General features: G+C 43.7%; 1 protein-coding gene across 3 annotated transcripts in view; it reads left to right on the top strand.

Annotated features, from left to right (window-relative positions):
* The window catches only part of LOC125454709 (endoplasmic reticulum membrane-associated RNA degradation protein-like), a 49,813-nt gene extending 34,986 nt beyond the window's left edge, over window positions 1-14,827 (top strand). For 2 of the 3 annotated variants that reach the window (XM_048535792.2, XM_048535791.2), the window contains 3 exons: window positions 1,186-1,404; window positions 3,829-3,942; window positions 10,939-14,827. In XM_048535792.2, coding sequence (XP_048391749.1) covers window positions 1,186-1,404; window positions 3,829-3,942; window positions 10,939-11,071 — 466 coding nt within the window. In that variant the 3' untranslated portion in view covers window positions 11,072-14,827. Of the gene's footprint in view, window positions 1-1,185; window positions 1,405-3,828; window positions 3,943-10,455; window positions 10,597-10,938 lie in introns of all 3 variants that reach the window. The other variant, XR_009446187.1, reaches the window with a different exon arrangement.
* Window positions 14,828-15,682: the final 855 nt, after the last annotated feature.

The raw sequence follows: 15,682 nt of genomic DNA, 5'->3' as shown, positions 1-15,682 counted from the left end.
ATCGTAATGTGCATGATGGACGCAAGAGGTGAACAGGATTAGCTGTTCAGCTTCTTAAAGCTAATTGATTTGGTGTCCCTTTATTGATGGTCAGTTTAGCTTAGCTGGCTGTGCAGCAGGTTTGCAGTACAATGATTCAATCAGCACTGTTTCATTTCCCACATTGGCTGAGGTCACCATGAAGGCCCTGCATTCTCTGTCTTGCCCCTCAACTGAGACATAGTGATCCTCGGGTTAAACTAATCAATCATCTGTTTCTGATAATGATCCTATGGGACTATGATGACTTTCAGTTCATACCTCTTAATGGCTTTGCTCAAAAGAAGTCTATCCAACTTTGACATTACACCAGCAGTTTGGAAGTAGGCCATTCAGCCCATTGAATCCATGCCGACCCTCTGAAGGGCACCCCTCTCAGATCCAGCCACATACCCTATCCCTGTAAGCCTGCATTTCCCATGTCTAATCTGTCTAGCCTACACAACCCTGGACGCTAGGACCAATTTAGCATGGACAATCCATCTAACCTGCATATATTTGGACCATGGGAGGACACCGCACTACCTCGAAAAGACCCATGCAGACATGGAGATAATGTGTAAACTCCAGGCAAACGGTTGCCTGAGGCTGTAATCAAAAGCAGGTCCCTGGTGTTGTGAAGCAGCAGTGCTAACTGCTGAGCGAGCATGCCTCTCATTCGATATTTTTAATTGACCGCCAGCTTTAATAGCTAAAATTCTCCCCCTGCTTATCCAATTCTTTCATGGCCTTATACTTCACTAATTTGATAACATGTTCAAGACAGTTCTTTTGAAATCACTATATGCCTCCAACCCTGGGGCTTTCCACATTTGGTTTTAATTTCTTCAGTCTTAGTTGCCATGCTATTAGCTGCTTGGACCCTAAATCTCTGGAACTTCCTAATCATGTCTGCTTGTTTCGCCTTTTACGCCAGTCCTCAGAACTTATCCTTTTGACCAAGCTTACAGTTGTCTGTCATGACACACTTCACCTTCCAAGTCAATTTTTGTTTGGTAACACACTTGTGAAGTGTTTTGGGGTATTTTGCCACATAAGAGACTTTATAAATGAATGTTCTCATACCCTTTCCAAGCTCTTTGCAATAGATGTGAGAATTGTTCACAGTGTTGCAGAGTTAACTGAAGATGCTGTTTCTCATTGCAGGCAGCTTCATCTGGTGGCTAAACTGCTGGCCAACCGCATTGGCACTTTGTTTTGCCCACGTGTTGTTTTGGAAGTGGTGTCGTTGCTGAGAAAAATTACCTCGCAATGTCTGACTGTTTCAGAGCAGATTATGCATGGTGCTGTGTCTCGCCACCAACAGTGGCTGAACAAATCTCTGCGCTCACGACAAAGGCAGAATTATCTTCGAATGCTGGGCAGGTGCGATTTTGATGCAAGGTTTTTTAATGTTTTGAAGTTATTCCACTGACTATTATTTTGGCAGTCATCTCGTTCAAAAATGCAAAAGACACTTCTATGAAAATAGAGCCCCCGAGCAGCTGTGTATAATACTAACAAAAGAATTGACCAGCCTGCATGACTAGAATTGTCTAAATAGAATTTAGAATAAGGGTAACGTATTATCACTCTACCTACCTATACAACAGTGATTTGGTCCAATTTGACATCTTGTGTCAGGGCACATATCACCAAAGAATTTCAGTCAGTTACCAGCCATTATACTGTAAATACTGAATACAGTGAAATTGTTGATTTTTTTGAATACACTGGAGATATATAAAAGAAAATCACAGGTGCTTCTTTCCCTTTGCCTTTCCAGCATGTGGTCACAAATCCCACATGGAGGTCATATCCCACGGATGAGTCAGCATTATTGTAAATCAGTTGCTCCTTTCTGTCGATCTACTATTCTCTTCAGTTTCATCCTTTTTGTCTGTTTTTCACTCTTGCTGTTGGTTAACTTGTTGAGGCCTTGTCTGTCTTAGCCACGATGAGATGAATGGAAAAGTTGTGTTTTTCTGTGTCTAATTATTTCCAAGTCAGTTTCAGAAAGCACAAGTCTAGTTAGTGACCTTATTAATAGCGTCACTACATCATCATATCCATGACCAAAAGGCACTCAAAGTAAGCATTCCTTTTTTCAAAGTGAAGGCAGTGATAACTGTGCTCAGGGCAGGGAAGGACCATCTTAAATCTATAAAAGGGTCAACAAATACTTAAATATCCTATACCCAGTTGCTTTTCATTGTCATAGAGTCATATCGTCATAGAACTATACAGCATGGAAACAGACCCTTCGGTCCAACTTGTCCAAGCTAACCAGATATCCTAAATAAATTTAGTCCTGTTTTCCAGCATTTGGCTGATGTTCTTCTAAACCCTTCCTATCGATATACCCATCCAGCTGCTTTTTAAATGTTGTAATTGTACCAGCCTCCACCACTTCCTCTGGCAGCTCATTACATACATACACCACCCTCTGCGTTAAAAAAAAAGTTGTCCTTGCTGTGATTGTATTAAAAAGTACTAGCCATTGAATAATAGCTCCGGAAGCCCAATTGAAAAGAATAATTTTTTGTTGAACACCAAAGTAGAGCCATTGCTTGTGGTGTATGTAGGCTGGTCCCAGCCTAGGATAGACAGTTCTACTGACCCGTCCCTGTGTCTACCTTTTAGTTTGTTTAGTTAATCTATTTTTCTAACCAACCTGTTCAGTGGAGTTAGTGGGACTTAAATCCAGGCTTCCTGCTCCAGAGGTAGGGACACTATCATGGCATCATAAGAGGGCCTAAAAATGCAGGTACACCCCACATACATGTTAAACACACAACTAAAGACTTTTTTTCATTAACCTATTCAAACATAGTGTAACACATCTCTGGATACAGATGGGATACGAACCTAGACTTTCTAGCACAGGGTTAGGAGCAGTAACCTGTTCCACAAGAGTCTTCTGGGTCTGGTATATAATTATAAAAAAAATCAATGTAACCTACTATTCTAATCACTGTTCAGTGATGTTATCATGCATCTAATGGAACAGTTGAGACTTCAACCTGGGCCTCCCAGATGAGAGTTAGGGAAACTACAACTGCACCACAAGAGGATCTCCTGGATCTGATTTTTTAAAATTTAAACCAAGGAAACTCATACTCAATGACCATCACAGGAAGATTAATTAGTGATTTTCCCCATCGGCCATGTATGGGTTATCATATTGTTTAACTTTCAACTACAGGCCGTGGTTGACATCTGCGTTTTTGTCTTTATCTTACACCCACCCTACTCCGGACATATGTTATGCCTGTGTGTATTGTATGTGGACATGCACCTATATGTGTAAATATGAGTTACTTTACAGATATCTACACTACATTCTATATTATAACATCCAAACACATTTTCTTATTCCTTTGTTCTTGTTGAAGTTTGTTGACAACTTTTGCTATTGTTGTGAAATAATGAAAGCTCCAGCTCACCGTGACCAGGAACAGTACCAGAGATTTGCACACCTGTGTGTGTGTGTGCGCGTGTGTGTGTGTAAGCAAGCAGCAAAAGTCCAGTTATTTTTAATTGTTTGAATCAAATTGACAGGTAGTTCCAAGTAAGCAGGTAAACGAGTAGACTATTTCTCCAAAGGTGCTGCCACACCTGCTGAGTTTCTCCAGCATTTTTGTTTTTATTTCAGATTTCTGCCATGCACAGTATTTTGTTTTTATTCCATTTTACTTCCTCGGACCCTTTGCTACTTCCAGAATATCTTGGTAAATTGTGCGTGGAGAGCATGTTAACATTTCAAATGGATTTGCTCAGTGTCAGGATTTGGTATCTTTTCTTTTCCAGTGTCCAGTACTTGCACCATATTTTCAGTCTACTTACTCTACTTGTAACAGTGGAACTGCTCAATGCACAGACAATGACGGATGAGACTTCTTCTGAATATCACCACCACTTGAAGTAAGTACTGCAGCCTACAGGAAAATGTCACAAGTTAGGCCATTACAAAACACAGTATTGAATCTAAAAATGTTGCTTCCGGTCTCATTTCTAATGTGGTACTTTGCTGATAGAGCTGAGCAATTCCATAATCAGCAGATAAGATATAAGCTCTGTAGTCCTGCCTCATCCGGTGGTGAAAAATGATGGGAGACAACTAAACAACTTACTCGCAGATGAAGTTCCACAGATATCCCCAGTGATGGTGGAGGCAGCACATGGTGCAAAAGAAAAGACTGAAACATTTGCAGCAATTTTCATCCTGTGGTGCAAAGTGGATGATCCTTCCCGGGTGTCCTCCAGAGGACCCCAGCATCAGAGATGCCAGACTTCAGCCAATTTGATTCGCTGCTTGTGATAGCGAGAAATTGTTGAAGGCATTGGATATACTGCAAAGGCTGTTGGCTGTGATAACATTCTAGAAATAGTTTTGAAGATTTCATAGAATCCCTACAGTGTGGAAACAGGCCCTTTGGCCCCACAAGCCCACACTGACCCTCAGAGCATCCCACCTGGACCCATCCCCTAATGACCTGCCTAATCTACACATCCCTGAATGCTATGGGCAATTTAGCATGAATAATCCACCTAGCCTGCACATCTTTGGACTGTGGGAGGAAACCGGAGCACCCGGAGGAAACCCACGCAGACTCAAGGAGAATGTGCAAACTCCACACAGACAGTCGCCCGAGGCTAGAATCAAACCTGGGCTCCTGTTGCTGTGAGACTGCTGTGCTAACCACTGAGCCACCGTGCTGCCCCCTAATTTCTGCCACAGAAGTTGTTGCACCTATAGCCAAACTAGCTTTCCACCACAGCCACAGCACTGGTATCTACCCAACAATGTGGAAAATCACTCAGGTATGTCTTGTACACAAAAAGCAGGGCAAATTCAATCTGCCCAATTTTTAAAAATTCATTTTGTGGCGTATGGGCGTCATTGGCTGGGCCCAACATTTCTTCCCGTCCCTAGTTGCCCTTGAGAAGGTGGTGGTGAGCTCCCTTCTTGAACCGTTGCAGTCCACTTGCTGTGGTTTGACCCACAATGCAGTTAGGGACGGAATTCCAGGATTTTGACCCAGCGACAGTGAAGGAATGGCAATATATTTCCAAGTCAGGATGGTGAGTGGTTTGGAGGGGGCCTTGAAGGTGATGGTACTTCCGCATATCTGTTGTCCTTGTCCTTCTAGCTGAACGTGGTCGTAGGTTGGGAAAGTGCAGTCTGAGGATCTTTGTTGAATTTCTGTAGTGCATCTTGTAGATAGTACACACTGCCGCTACCGAGCGTCAGTGGCTGAGGGAGTGGATGTGATGCCAGTCAAGCGGGCTGCTTTGTCCTGGATGGTGTCAAGCTTCTTGAGTGTTGATGGAGCTGCAGCCATCCAGGCCAGTGGGGAGTATTCCACTGTGCCTTGTAGATGGTGGACAGGCTTTCAGGAGTCAGGAAGTGAGTTACTCGCTTCAGCATTCCTTGCCTCTGACTTGCTTTTGTAGTCAGAACATTGGTGTGGTAAGCCCAGTTGAGCTTCTGATCAATGATAAGTTCCAGGATGTTTAAAGTGGGCGATTCAGTGAAGATAACACTATTGAATGTCAAGGTCCGGTGGTTAGATTGGTGATAGTCATAGCCTAGCATTTGTGTGGCATGAATATTACTTGTCACTTGTCAGCCCAAGCCTGGATATTGTCCAGATCTCGTTGCATTTGGACACAGACTGCTTCACTGCCTGAGGAGTCATGAATGATGCTGAACATTGTTCGATCGGCGAACATCCCCACTTCTGACCTTATGATGGAGGGAAGCTCATTGATGAAGCAGCTGAAGATGGTTGGGTCTAGGACACTACCCTGAGGAACTCCTACAGAGATGTCTTGGAGCTGAGAAGACTGACCTTCAACAACCACAACCATCTTCTAATGTGTCAGGCATAACTCCAACTGTTCCCTGGCGGAACCCAAACTGGGCATCACTGAGCAGGTTATTTCTGAGCAGGTTGATAGCACGGTTGATGACATCTTCCTTCACTTTGATGATTATCAGAGTGATAATTGGCCAGATTGGATTCGCCCTGCTTTTTACGTACAAGACGTTCTTGGGCAATTTTCCACATTGTAGGCTAGATGCCAGTGTTCTCACCGCACTGGAACAGCTTGGCTAGGGGACCAGTGAGTTCTGGAGCTCAAATCTTCAGCTCTACTACTGGAATGTTGTCAGACCCCATAGCCTTTGCAATATCCAGTGCTTTCAACCTTTTCAATTCGCTGCACATGATATCAAGAATTGGCTGAAGACAGGTACCTGCTGGGGACCACCGAAGGAGGCCGAGATGGATCTTCAACTCGGTACTTGTGGCTGAAGTGCTACAAATGCTTCATACTTATCTTTTGCACCGATGTGCTGCGCTCTTCCATCATTGAGGATGAGAATATTTGTGGAGCCTCTTCCTCCAGTGAGTTGTTTAATTGTCCACCACCATCCATGACTGGATGTGGAAGGACTGCAGAGCTTAGATCTGATTCACTGATTGTGGGATCACTTAGCTATGTCTGTCACTTGCCGCTTATGCTGTTTGGTATGCAAGTAGTCCTGTTTGGTAGCTTCACCTGCTTGACACCTCATCTTCAGGTATGTCTGGTGTTGGTCCTGGCATGCCCTCCTGCACTTACTGTTGAACCAGTGTTGATCCCCTGGCTCTATGAGAATGATTTGAGTGGGGGATATGCTGGGCCATGAGGTTACAGATTCTTCTGGATTACAATTCTGCTGCTGTTGATGGTCCACAGTGCCTTATGGATGCTTAGTCTTGTGTAGCTAGGTCTGTGCGAAGTCTGTCCCATTTAGCACGGTGATAACACAATGTAAGTTATTTTCAATGTGAAGGCAGCACTTTGTCTCCATAGGACTGTGCGATGGTCACTTTTACCAATATTGTAATGGACAGATACAACTACAGCTGGCAGATTGGCAAGGATGAGGTCACGTATTTTTCTCCATCTTGTTGGTTTCCTCACTATCTGCCGCAGACCCAATCTAGCAGCTATGTCCCTTAGGACTCGACCAGCTTGATCAGTAATACTGGTGCTGAGCCACTCTTGGTGATGAATGTTGAAATCCCCCACCAAGAGCGCATTTTTTGCCCTTGCCATCCTCAGTGCATCCTCTAAGTGTTGCTCAACATTGATGAGTACTGATTCATCAGCTGAGGGAGGATGGTATGTGGTTATCAGCAGGAGGTTTCCTTGCCCATGTTTAACCTGAAGCCATAAGACTTCATGGGGTTGGGAGTCAATGTTGAGGACTCATTAGAGCAACGCCCTCTCGACTGTATACAGTTGTGCCGCCACCTCTGCTGGGTCTGACCTGCTAGTGGGACAGGACATAGCCAGGGATGACGATGGTGGTGGTGGTGGTATCTGGGGCATTATCTGTAAGGCCTGATTCCGTGAATGTGATTATGTTAGGCTGTTGCCAGCTCTGAGCCCCAGATGTTAATAAGGAGAACTTTGCAGGGTCGACAGGGCTGTTCCTGCCTTTGTATTTTCTGGTGTCCAAGTCGATGTCAGGTGATCTGTCAGATTTCATTTCTTTGAGACTTTGTAGTGATTGGCACAACTGAATGGCTTGCTAGGCCATTTCAGAGGGTGATTGACAGTCAACCACATTGCTGTGGGTCTGGAGTCGTATGTTGGCCAGACCAGGTGAGGATGGCAGAGTTCCTTCCCTAAAGGGCATTAGAGAACCAGTGGGTTTTCCGACAATCTGCGGTGATTTCACGGTCATCAGTAGATTCTTAATTCCAGATTTCTTTTCATTGAATTCAAATTGCACTGTCTGCTGTGGTGGGATTTGAACCTGGGTATGTTCACTGATGATACAACGTTCACCGCCATTCATGTATCCTCGTGTAATGAAGCAGGCCATGCTCAAATGCAGCAAGACCTGGATGATACTCCGTCTTGGGCTGAAAATTGGCAAGTAACGTTTGTGCCACATAAATTCCAGGCAATGGCCATTTCCAAAAGCAGACAATGTAAATCACTCTTCTTGACATTCAATGGAATTAATATCTCTGAATTCCCCACTTATCAATATTCTCGGGGGGGGTTACTGATGACCGGAACCTGAACTGGACAAACTATTATAAATCTAAGAACAGGTTAGAAATTAGCAATACTGCAGTGATTAATTCATCTCCTGACTTCGCAAAACTGTCCCTATAAGGCACAAGTCAGGAATGCGATGGACTACTCCCCACTTGCTGGAGTGAGTGCAATTCCAGTAATGCCCATGAAACTTGACACTATCCGGGACAAAACAGCCCAATTGATTGGAACCATATCCACAAACATCTATTCCCTCACCATGGAGGATCAGTACCAGCAGTGTGTACTATCTGCAAGAGATAATGGGAACTGCAGATGCTGGAGAATCCAAGATAACAAAGTGTGGAGCTGGATGAACACAGCAGGCCAAGCAACATCTCAGGAGCACAAAAGCTGACGTTTCAGGCCTAGACCCTTCATCAGAGAGGCGGATGGGGAGAGGGTTCTGGAATAAATAGGGAGAGAGGGGGAAGGCAGACCGAAGATGGAGAGAAAAGATGATAGGTGGAGAGGAGAGTATAGGTGGGGAGGTAGGGAGGGGATAGGCCAGTCCAGGGAAGACGGACAGGTCAAGGAGGTGGGATGAGGTTAGTAGGTAGGAAATGGAGGTGCGGCTTGAGGTGGGAGGAAGGGATGGGTGAGAGGAAGAAGCCCAAAGAGGATCCCCCTCGTTCTCTCACACGACCCCACCAACCTCCGGATACAACGCATCATCCTCCGACACTTCCGCCATCTACAATCCGGCTGCACCACCCAAGACATTTTTCCATCCCAAGCCTTGTCTGCCTTCCGGAGAGACCACTCTCTCCGTGACTCCCTTGTTCGCTCCACACTGCCCTCCAACCCCACCACACCCGGCACCTTCCCCTGCAACCGCAGGAAGTGCTACACTTGCCCCCACACCTCCTCCCTCACCCCTATCCCAGGCCCCAAGATGACTTTCCACATCAAGCAGAGGTTCACCTGCACATCTGCCAATGTGGTATACTGAATCCATTGTACCCAGTGTGGCTACCTCTACATTGGGGAGACCAAGCGGAGGCTTGGGGACCGCTTTGCAGAACACCTTCACTCGGTTCGCAATAAACAACTGCACCTACCAGTCGCAAACCATTTCAACTCCCCCTCCCATTCTTTAGATGACATGTCCATCATGGGCCTCCTGCAGTGCCACAATGATGCCACCCGAAGGTTGCAGGAACAGCAACTCATATTCCGCTTGGGAACCCTGCAGCCTAATGGTATCAATGTGGACTTCACCAGCTTCAAAATCTCCCCTTCCCCCACCGCATCCCAAAACCAGCCCAGTTCGTCCCCTCCCCCCACTGCACCACACAACCAGCCCAGCTCATCCCCTCCACCCACTGCATCCCAAAACCAGCCCAACCTGTCTCTGCCTCCCTAAACTGTTCTTCTTCTCACCCATCCCTTCCTCCCACCCCAAGCCGCACCTCCATCTCCTACCTACTAACCTCATCCCACCTCCTTGACCTGTCCGTCTTCCCTGGACTGACCTATCCCCTCCTTACCTCCCCACCTATACTCTCCTCTCCATCTATCTTGTTTTCTCTTCATCTTCGGTCCGCCTCCCCCTCTCTCCCTATTTATTCCAGAACCCTCACCCCGTCCCCCTCTCTAATGAAGGGTCTCGGCCCGAAACGTCAGCTTTTGTGCTCCTGAGATGCTGCTGGGCCTGCTGTGTTCATCCAGCCTCACACTTTGTTAAGACTGGAAGGTGTTCGTTTTCTAGGAGGTTGGATTTGTAGAAAGCATCAGCTCTCATTTAGCTGACATGATGGTTCCTTACACTACTCCAATCTATTAAACTGAAATAGGAAAAAAAGAGAAGTAATTGGCACCCTTTTGTTTTTAACAATCTTCAGATGTTGGTCGCCTTGTAAATAGAATGAGGAAACCTTTCCAGCAGTAGTTTTTGCTCCATGTTTTTTTTTCTGGAGAGGTGAACCCTGAAGACTCTTCAGGCTCATAAACTAGAAGATGAGTTTCCTTTACTAACCTGTAGTTTTAGGAGATTTATCAATCATGGCTATGCCTTCAGCTGCATGAGCCCTGAACTTTGTAATTCTCTGATTACATCTGTGCATCCTTTTTCCCCTCTTTTTGTAAGATATTCATCAAAACTTACCTGTTATTGTCACCTGGCCTCCTGTCCCTATGTTTTGATGTTGAATGTTGTTTGATAACACTCCTGCAAAACAACATGTCTACAGGTGCTATATAAACAAATGTTATTGTTTTTGTTATTGTGGAAAATTGTTCAGGTGTGTCCTGTACACAAAAAGAAGGACAAATCTAACCTATCCAATTACTATCCCATTTGTCTGCTTGCTCTTCATAATGTGATGGAAGGTATCATCAACAATGCTATCAAGCTGCACCTGCTCAGCGATAACTGCTAAGTGACACCCAGTTGTGTTCTGCCAAGGGCATTCCGCTCCTGACCTCATTACAGCTTTGTTCAAGTATGGGCAAAACAGCTGGATTCCAGAAGTGAGTTGAGAATATTGGCCCTTGCCATCAAAGCTGCATTTGATCGAGGTTGTTGGATAATCCCATTTGTCTTTTTTATGTCCTTAATTAACTGTGCTGCTTTTAGAGCTCTATGTATCTACTCTTTTACATACCTCTGTTTCTCCACGTTGGAAAGAACATGTGATTAATCAGAACGTATACTTTCTGGAAAGTAAATGTCATAGTTGACCCTAAACGTTTCTCTAATACTGAGTGGATTTACTGCCTGCCTTAATGAGTCACCCGCTCTATATTGCTGTTAAATGAATGGGTTTAAAAGAAAACCAGTCTTTTTTAATCACAGTGCATTTGCATTTGCAGGTTTCTGAAGTTGGTGTTGCAATACACAGAAAATATGGTCACATACACAAGCCCAGACAAAAATAAATGGAATGAGAGCTGGGATCTGACAGAGAAAATGTTATTGAAAGTTAAAAATTTTTACAACAAATGATATAGCAAGACTGTACAGCTTGAATACAGTGGGACTATCTGGTTATTATCTAGAATGACCAAAACGGGAAATTGTATTGCATATATTAAAAACAGAACATATGTACTCAGAAGAAATGTGTGGTGAATTATATTTATTTCCAGGGACAAAAAACTAGAGGTAAAAACAGAACAAATTTATGGTATGCTAACATTCTGGCACTGTGTTGGAAAAGGCCCTACAAAATGTCACGGATCAAGGAAAACCTGAAAGTTTGAGACCTTTGAAATATGGATGCTAAAATTTATGAATAAAAGCACATATACAAATCAGCTGAAAAGCTGTAGCAATCTCTTCTGGAGGTTAAGGTGAAAGAAAATGGAACGAGCAGTTGACCTCTGTGTTGGATGTCAGAGAGGTTGCCAATGAGCTACAGTAAATTTGTGAGCATTGATCAACTTTGAATTTCTTGACAGCAGATCTCCTGGCAGCAGTGGCCACAAGCAGCAGCTGCAACACACACACATTTTAAGTTTTCTTTCCCTTTGCTACTAGCAAGGTTTTTTAACAGTTCTTTCAGGGTAGGCATGTGCGTGTCTGTGTGCGCGCAAGAGAGAGAGAAAGAGAACCTTAGTCAAAAATAACACAACACCAGGTTGTAGCCCAGCAGGTTTATTTGAAGACATAAGCTTTTGGAGTCTCACTTCTCCTTCAGGTGTCACGGGTGAACCTTGAGCAGTAATTATGCAAAGAATTATAAGGGAAGCCATCTCAATCATTCTCAATCAGTCTGCTGTTGTACACCCTAACCTGATTACCCTGGTGCCAGTGAAAAAGGTAGCACTGCTGACAGTTAGGGTTGCCTAATTGAACAAGTATCAGAAATTGGACCCAGAACCTCCTGATCTTTGTGTTTTTTTTGTGCTCGGTTGGGTGATGCAAGCTCATCCAGGGAGCCAGTATTGTCACATTGTTCACACTACTAACATTTTTTAGTAGCCCTTCCACCCCTACCAGTGAGCCACCTGCCTTCTCTGGAACTGAGAAATAAGCAATTAGGAAACATGTCTGTGGATTTGATGGTGATTTCCCCGAGTTTGGGGCTTTGACTGTTATACTGAGATATGAAAAAATCCCAATATACCTCATTTGCCTATAAATGCTGACCAGTGAAAACCTGGGACCAAAGAATTTAAAGTGACTTGGAGACCAACCATGGGGATTACACTGGGAAAATAAAATCATTTTTCCAATGCCAGAAGGAGGAGCTTGCTCAGCAGCAGTCTTTGAGGCTTGTAAGCATCTCTGAATGTGCTGAAAGAGGATCATCTGAGGTGAACAAAGGATAGCCTTATGTAATTGCAGAGACTTTGCTGTTAACTGCTGCAATCAGAGGTTGAAAATGTTTTTGGGAGGAACAAACAGAGACTTGCAAGTGTGATTCTGTCAAACAGCCCCATGAAGTGGAGAATTGTGGCAATTGAAGCTGATTAAAGAGTCAACACTGGTGGAGCACCTGAAATCTACACCCACCTTTGCTCTTCAAATTGATGATAAGCAGGAGGTCTGGTGCATAATCGTTAGCTTTGGTGTGATGTATTCCTGAACATATTGATTCAGTTTAACTCCCACTTCTTGAACATAAACATGCAGAGAATATTCTGCATGTTACATAGCTACATGGAAGAAAGAAATGTTCCTTACAACTGTCTGGTTGAATTCTGTATGATGGCACTTTGGTAATAGCATGATGCAAGCCAGCCTTTGTGCTTTGGTGCAGAGAATTGCTCCATCTGCTACTCGGACCATGCAGGATTCACAGGGAGCAACTGGCTCACTGTTTCATGCCAGGTCACATCCACTGGGAGCTGCATTAACCTTGGCCTCCTTTAGCGCGTCTGTTTGCAAAGCTGTGTGCAAACATGGAATCTGATCATGATGACATGTTTCACAGAGGTCGACTGTCAGTTGAGAGGAAGGCTGCTGCAGAGATATTTGGGTCTCTCCTTAATGAATCGTTCATGGAAGTGGGTGCCCCTGACTGGTTCAGCATTTATTGCCCATCCCTAGCTGCCCTTGAGAAGGTGGCCGTGAATTTGAACCAATACAGCACATTTGGTGTCGGTAGACCCACAATACCATTAGAGAGGGAGTTCCAGGTTTTTGACTTAACAACACTAAAGGAATGGTGATATATTTCAAAGTCAAGATGACAAGCACCTTGGTGGGGAACTCGCATGTGGTGATGTTCTCTTGTATTGTGTCCTTCTAGATGTTAGTACTGTTTGGTTTGGAATGTGCTGTCTAACGAACAGGAATTAACTGATTACAGTTTCAAATGCCTGGCAAAAAATTGATTGACTGATTTCCTCTGTAATCGAAACATAATGTGTGTCCTTGCATGTACGACATATTTTGGAGGCTAAATGAACGGCTTACCAGAATGCTAGGAAAGACAACAGATGTTCTTATGATTGTGTTAGATTGTGAAGAAAATTGCATTCTGGAAGAGGACCATGCTGAAGTTGAACTATTGAGTGTTTGCATCCATTTTCTGAGACTTTGAGAACACTGCCTCAAACCATGTCCCATTCCTGTAATGACCAACCATCTAAGACACCCGAAGATAGACTTTGCATCTATTTTTTGCCGCCAGATTTAGATATGGCAACGTTTGCTTGGATCCAAAACCAGAATGGCTGGATTTGCGTGCTGCTGAAATTGAGCATCTCATTAAAATTTCATGCAATTAAAAGAATATTTCCCAGACTTTCTCCAACAGTGTTATGTTTTTGTGTAAAGAATTACTACTCTGACATTACGTTGTGCAGTTCCTTTTGCTGATACGTTAATTGTACGAAGCTGGATTTAACACAGTGGTTTGTATCAAATCTTAACACTTCATGTCTTGCATCGGAGATGAAATATCTGTAATAACTGCTGTGCTGTAATAAGTACACAACCAGATTTTATCATTAGGATCAGACCAGCATGTTTTAAGCTTAATTGTAGTAGCCGCTGTTATAATGTTGCTATTTTGTTACTTTTAACGCTTGGATATGCTAACAGTTCTGTTTCATTTGAACACATACAAAATCAGTGAAAGTTCTTGTGCTGCTATTCTGTTTCATTTGAACACATACAAAATCAGTGAAAGTTCTTGTGCTGCTATTCTGTTTCATTTGAACACATACAAAATCAGTGAAAGTTCTTGTGCTGCTATTCTGTTTCATTTGAACACATACAAAATCAGTGAAAGTTCTTGTGCTGCTATTCTGTTTCATTTGAACACATACAAAATCAGTGAAAGTTCTTGTGCTGCTATTCTGTTTCATTTGAACACATACAAAATCAGTGAAAGTTCTTGTGCTGCTATTCTGTTTCATTTGAACACATACAAAATCAGTGAAAGTTCTTGTGCTGCTATTCTGTTTCATTTGAACACATACAAAATCAGTGAAAGTTCTTGTGCTGCTATTCTGTTTCATTTGAACACATACAAAATCAGTGAAAGTTCTTGTGCTGCTATTCTGTTTCATTTGAACACATACAAAATCAGTGAAAGTTCTTGTGCTGCTATTCTGTTTCATTTGAACACATACAAAATCAGTGAAAGTTCTTGTGCTGCTATTCTGTTTCATTTGAACACATACAAAATCAGTGAAAGTTCTTGTGCTGCTATTCTGTTTCATTTGGATACTTTGGCACAGTACTGTTGGTTGTTATGTACTGGCACTTTCATTTTATTACAAAAAATAAATGCATGTACTAACCTGACATGCTGTTTGGCTTATTTTGATGCCTGCTCACAATGAATCACCCCTCCTGTCTGCACCCACTGTCGCCAACCCCGCCAATTTGCACCCTTTCCCCTGACCCCACCTCCACCTAAACATAAAAGCTACTTGGGGTCCTGACAATTTTCAGTCCTTAACTGGAGTTGTAGGAAAATGCTTTATAATGAAAGGAAAGACAGTGATGACCCAGATGAGACTGTGTATATTTACGGAATGGCTGATTTGCAATGGAGAGTGATAGTAACAGTGCGGATTCAATTTGTGCACTGGGTGAATAACAGCTGAGGCTTCTTATTCATAGATAGATTCATAGAATTCTTACAGTGTGGAAACAGGCCCTTCGGCCCAGCAAGTCCACGCTGACCCTCAGAGCATGCCACCCAAGACCCGACCCCCCTATAACCCAACTATGGGCAATTTAGCACGGCTAATCCACCTAGCTTGCACATCTTTATACTGTGGGAGGAAACTAGAGCACCCAGAGGAAACCCACCCAGACACAGAGGGAATGTGCAAACTCCACACAGACAGACACCCGAGGGAGGAATTGAACCCAAGTCCCTGGCACTGTGAGGCTGCAGTGCTAACCACTGAGCCACCTTGTCGCCTAACGGGGGACTTTTGGCCAGCTACACAATTCCAAACATGATCCTCTCTGTGTGCTTTATCCCCAAGTGGAGTATTGAGTTACAGTTTGCAAAGGCCCTCAATCGCAGTGAATGTCCAGTTAGCAGACCAGTCGTGGGATGTTATAATATTGACTGAATTTATCTTAGTGCTAGATTCAAGCAAATGTGGCCTTGATGTCAAGGGCAGGCACCATTACATCCCTTCT

Source organism: Stegostoma tigrinum, chromosome 9 (genome assembly GCF_030684315.1).
Source record: "Stegostoma tigrinum isolate sSteTig4 chromosome 9, sSteTig4.hap1, whole genome shotgun sequence".
NCBI lineage: Eukaryota > Metazoa > Chordata > Chondrichthyes > Orectolobiformes > Stegostomatidae > Stegostoma > Stegostoma tigrinum.
The sequence above is the reverse complement of the archived record's forward strand: the minus strand, read 5'-3'. Positions and strand labels throughout refer to the sequence as shown.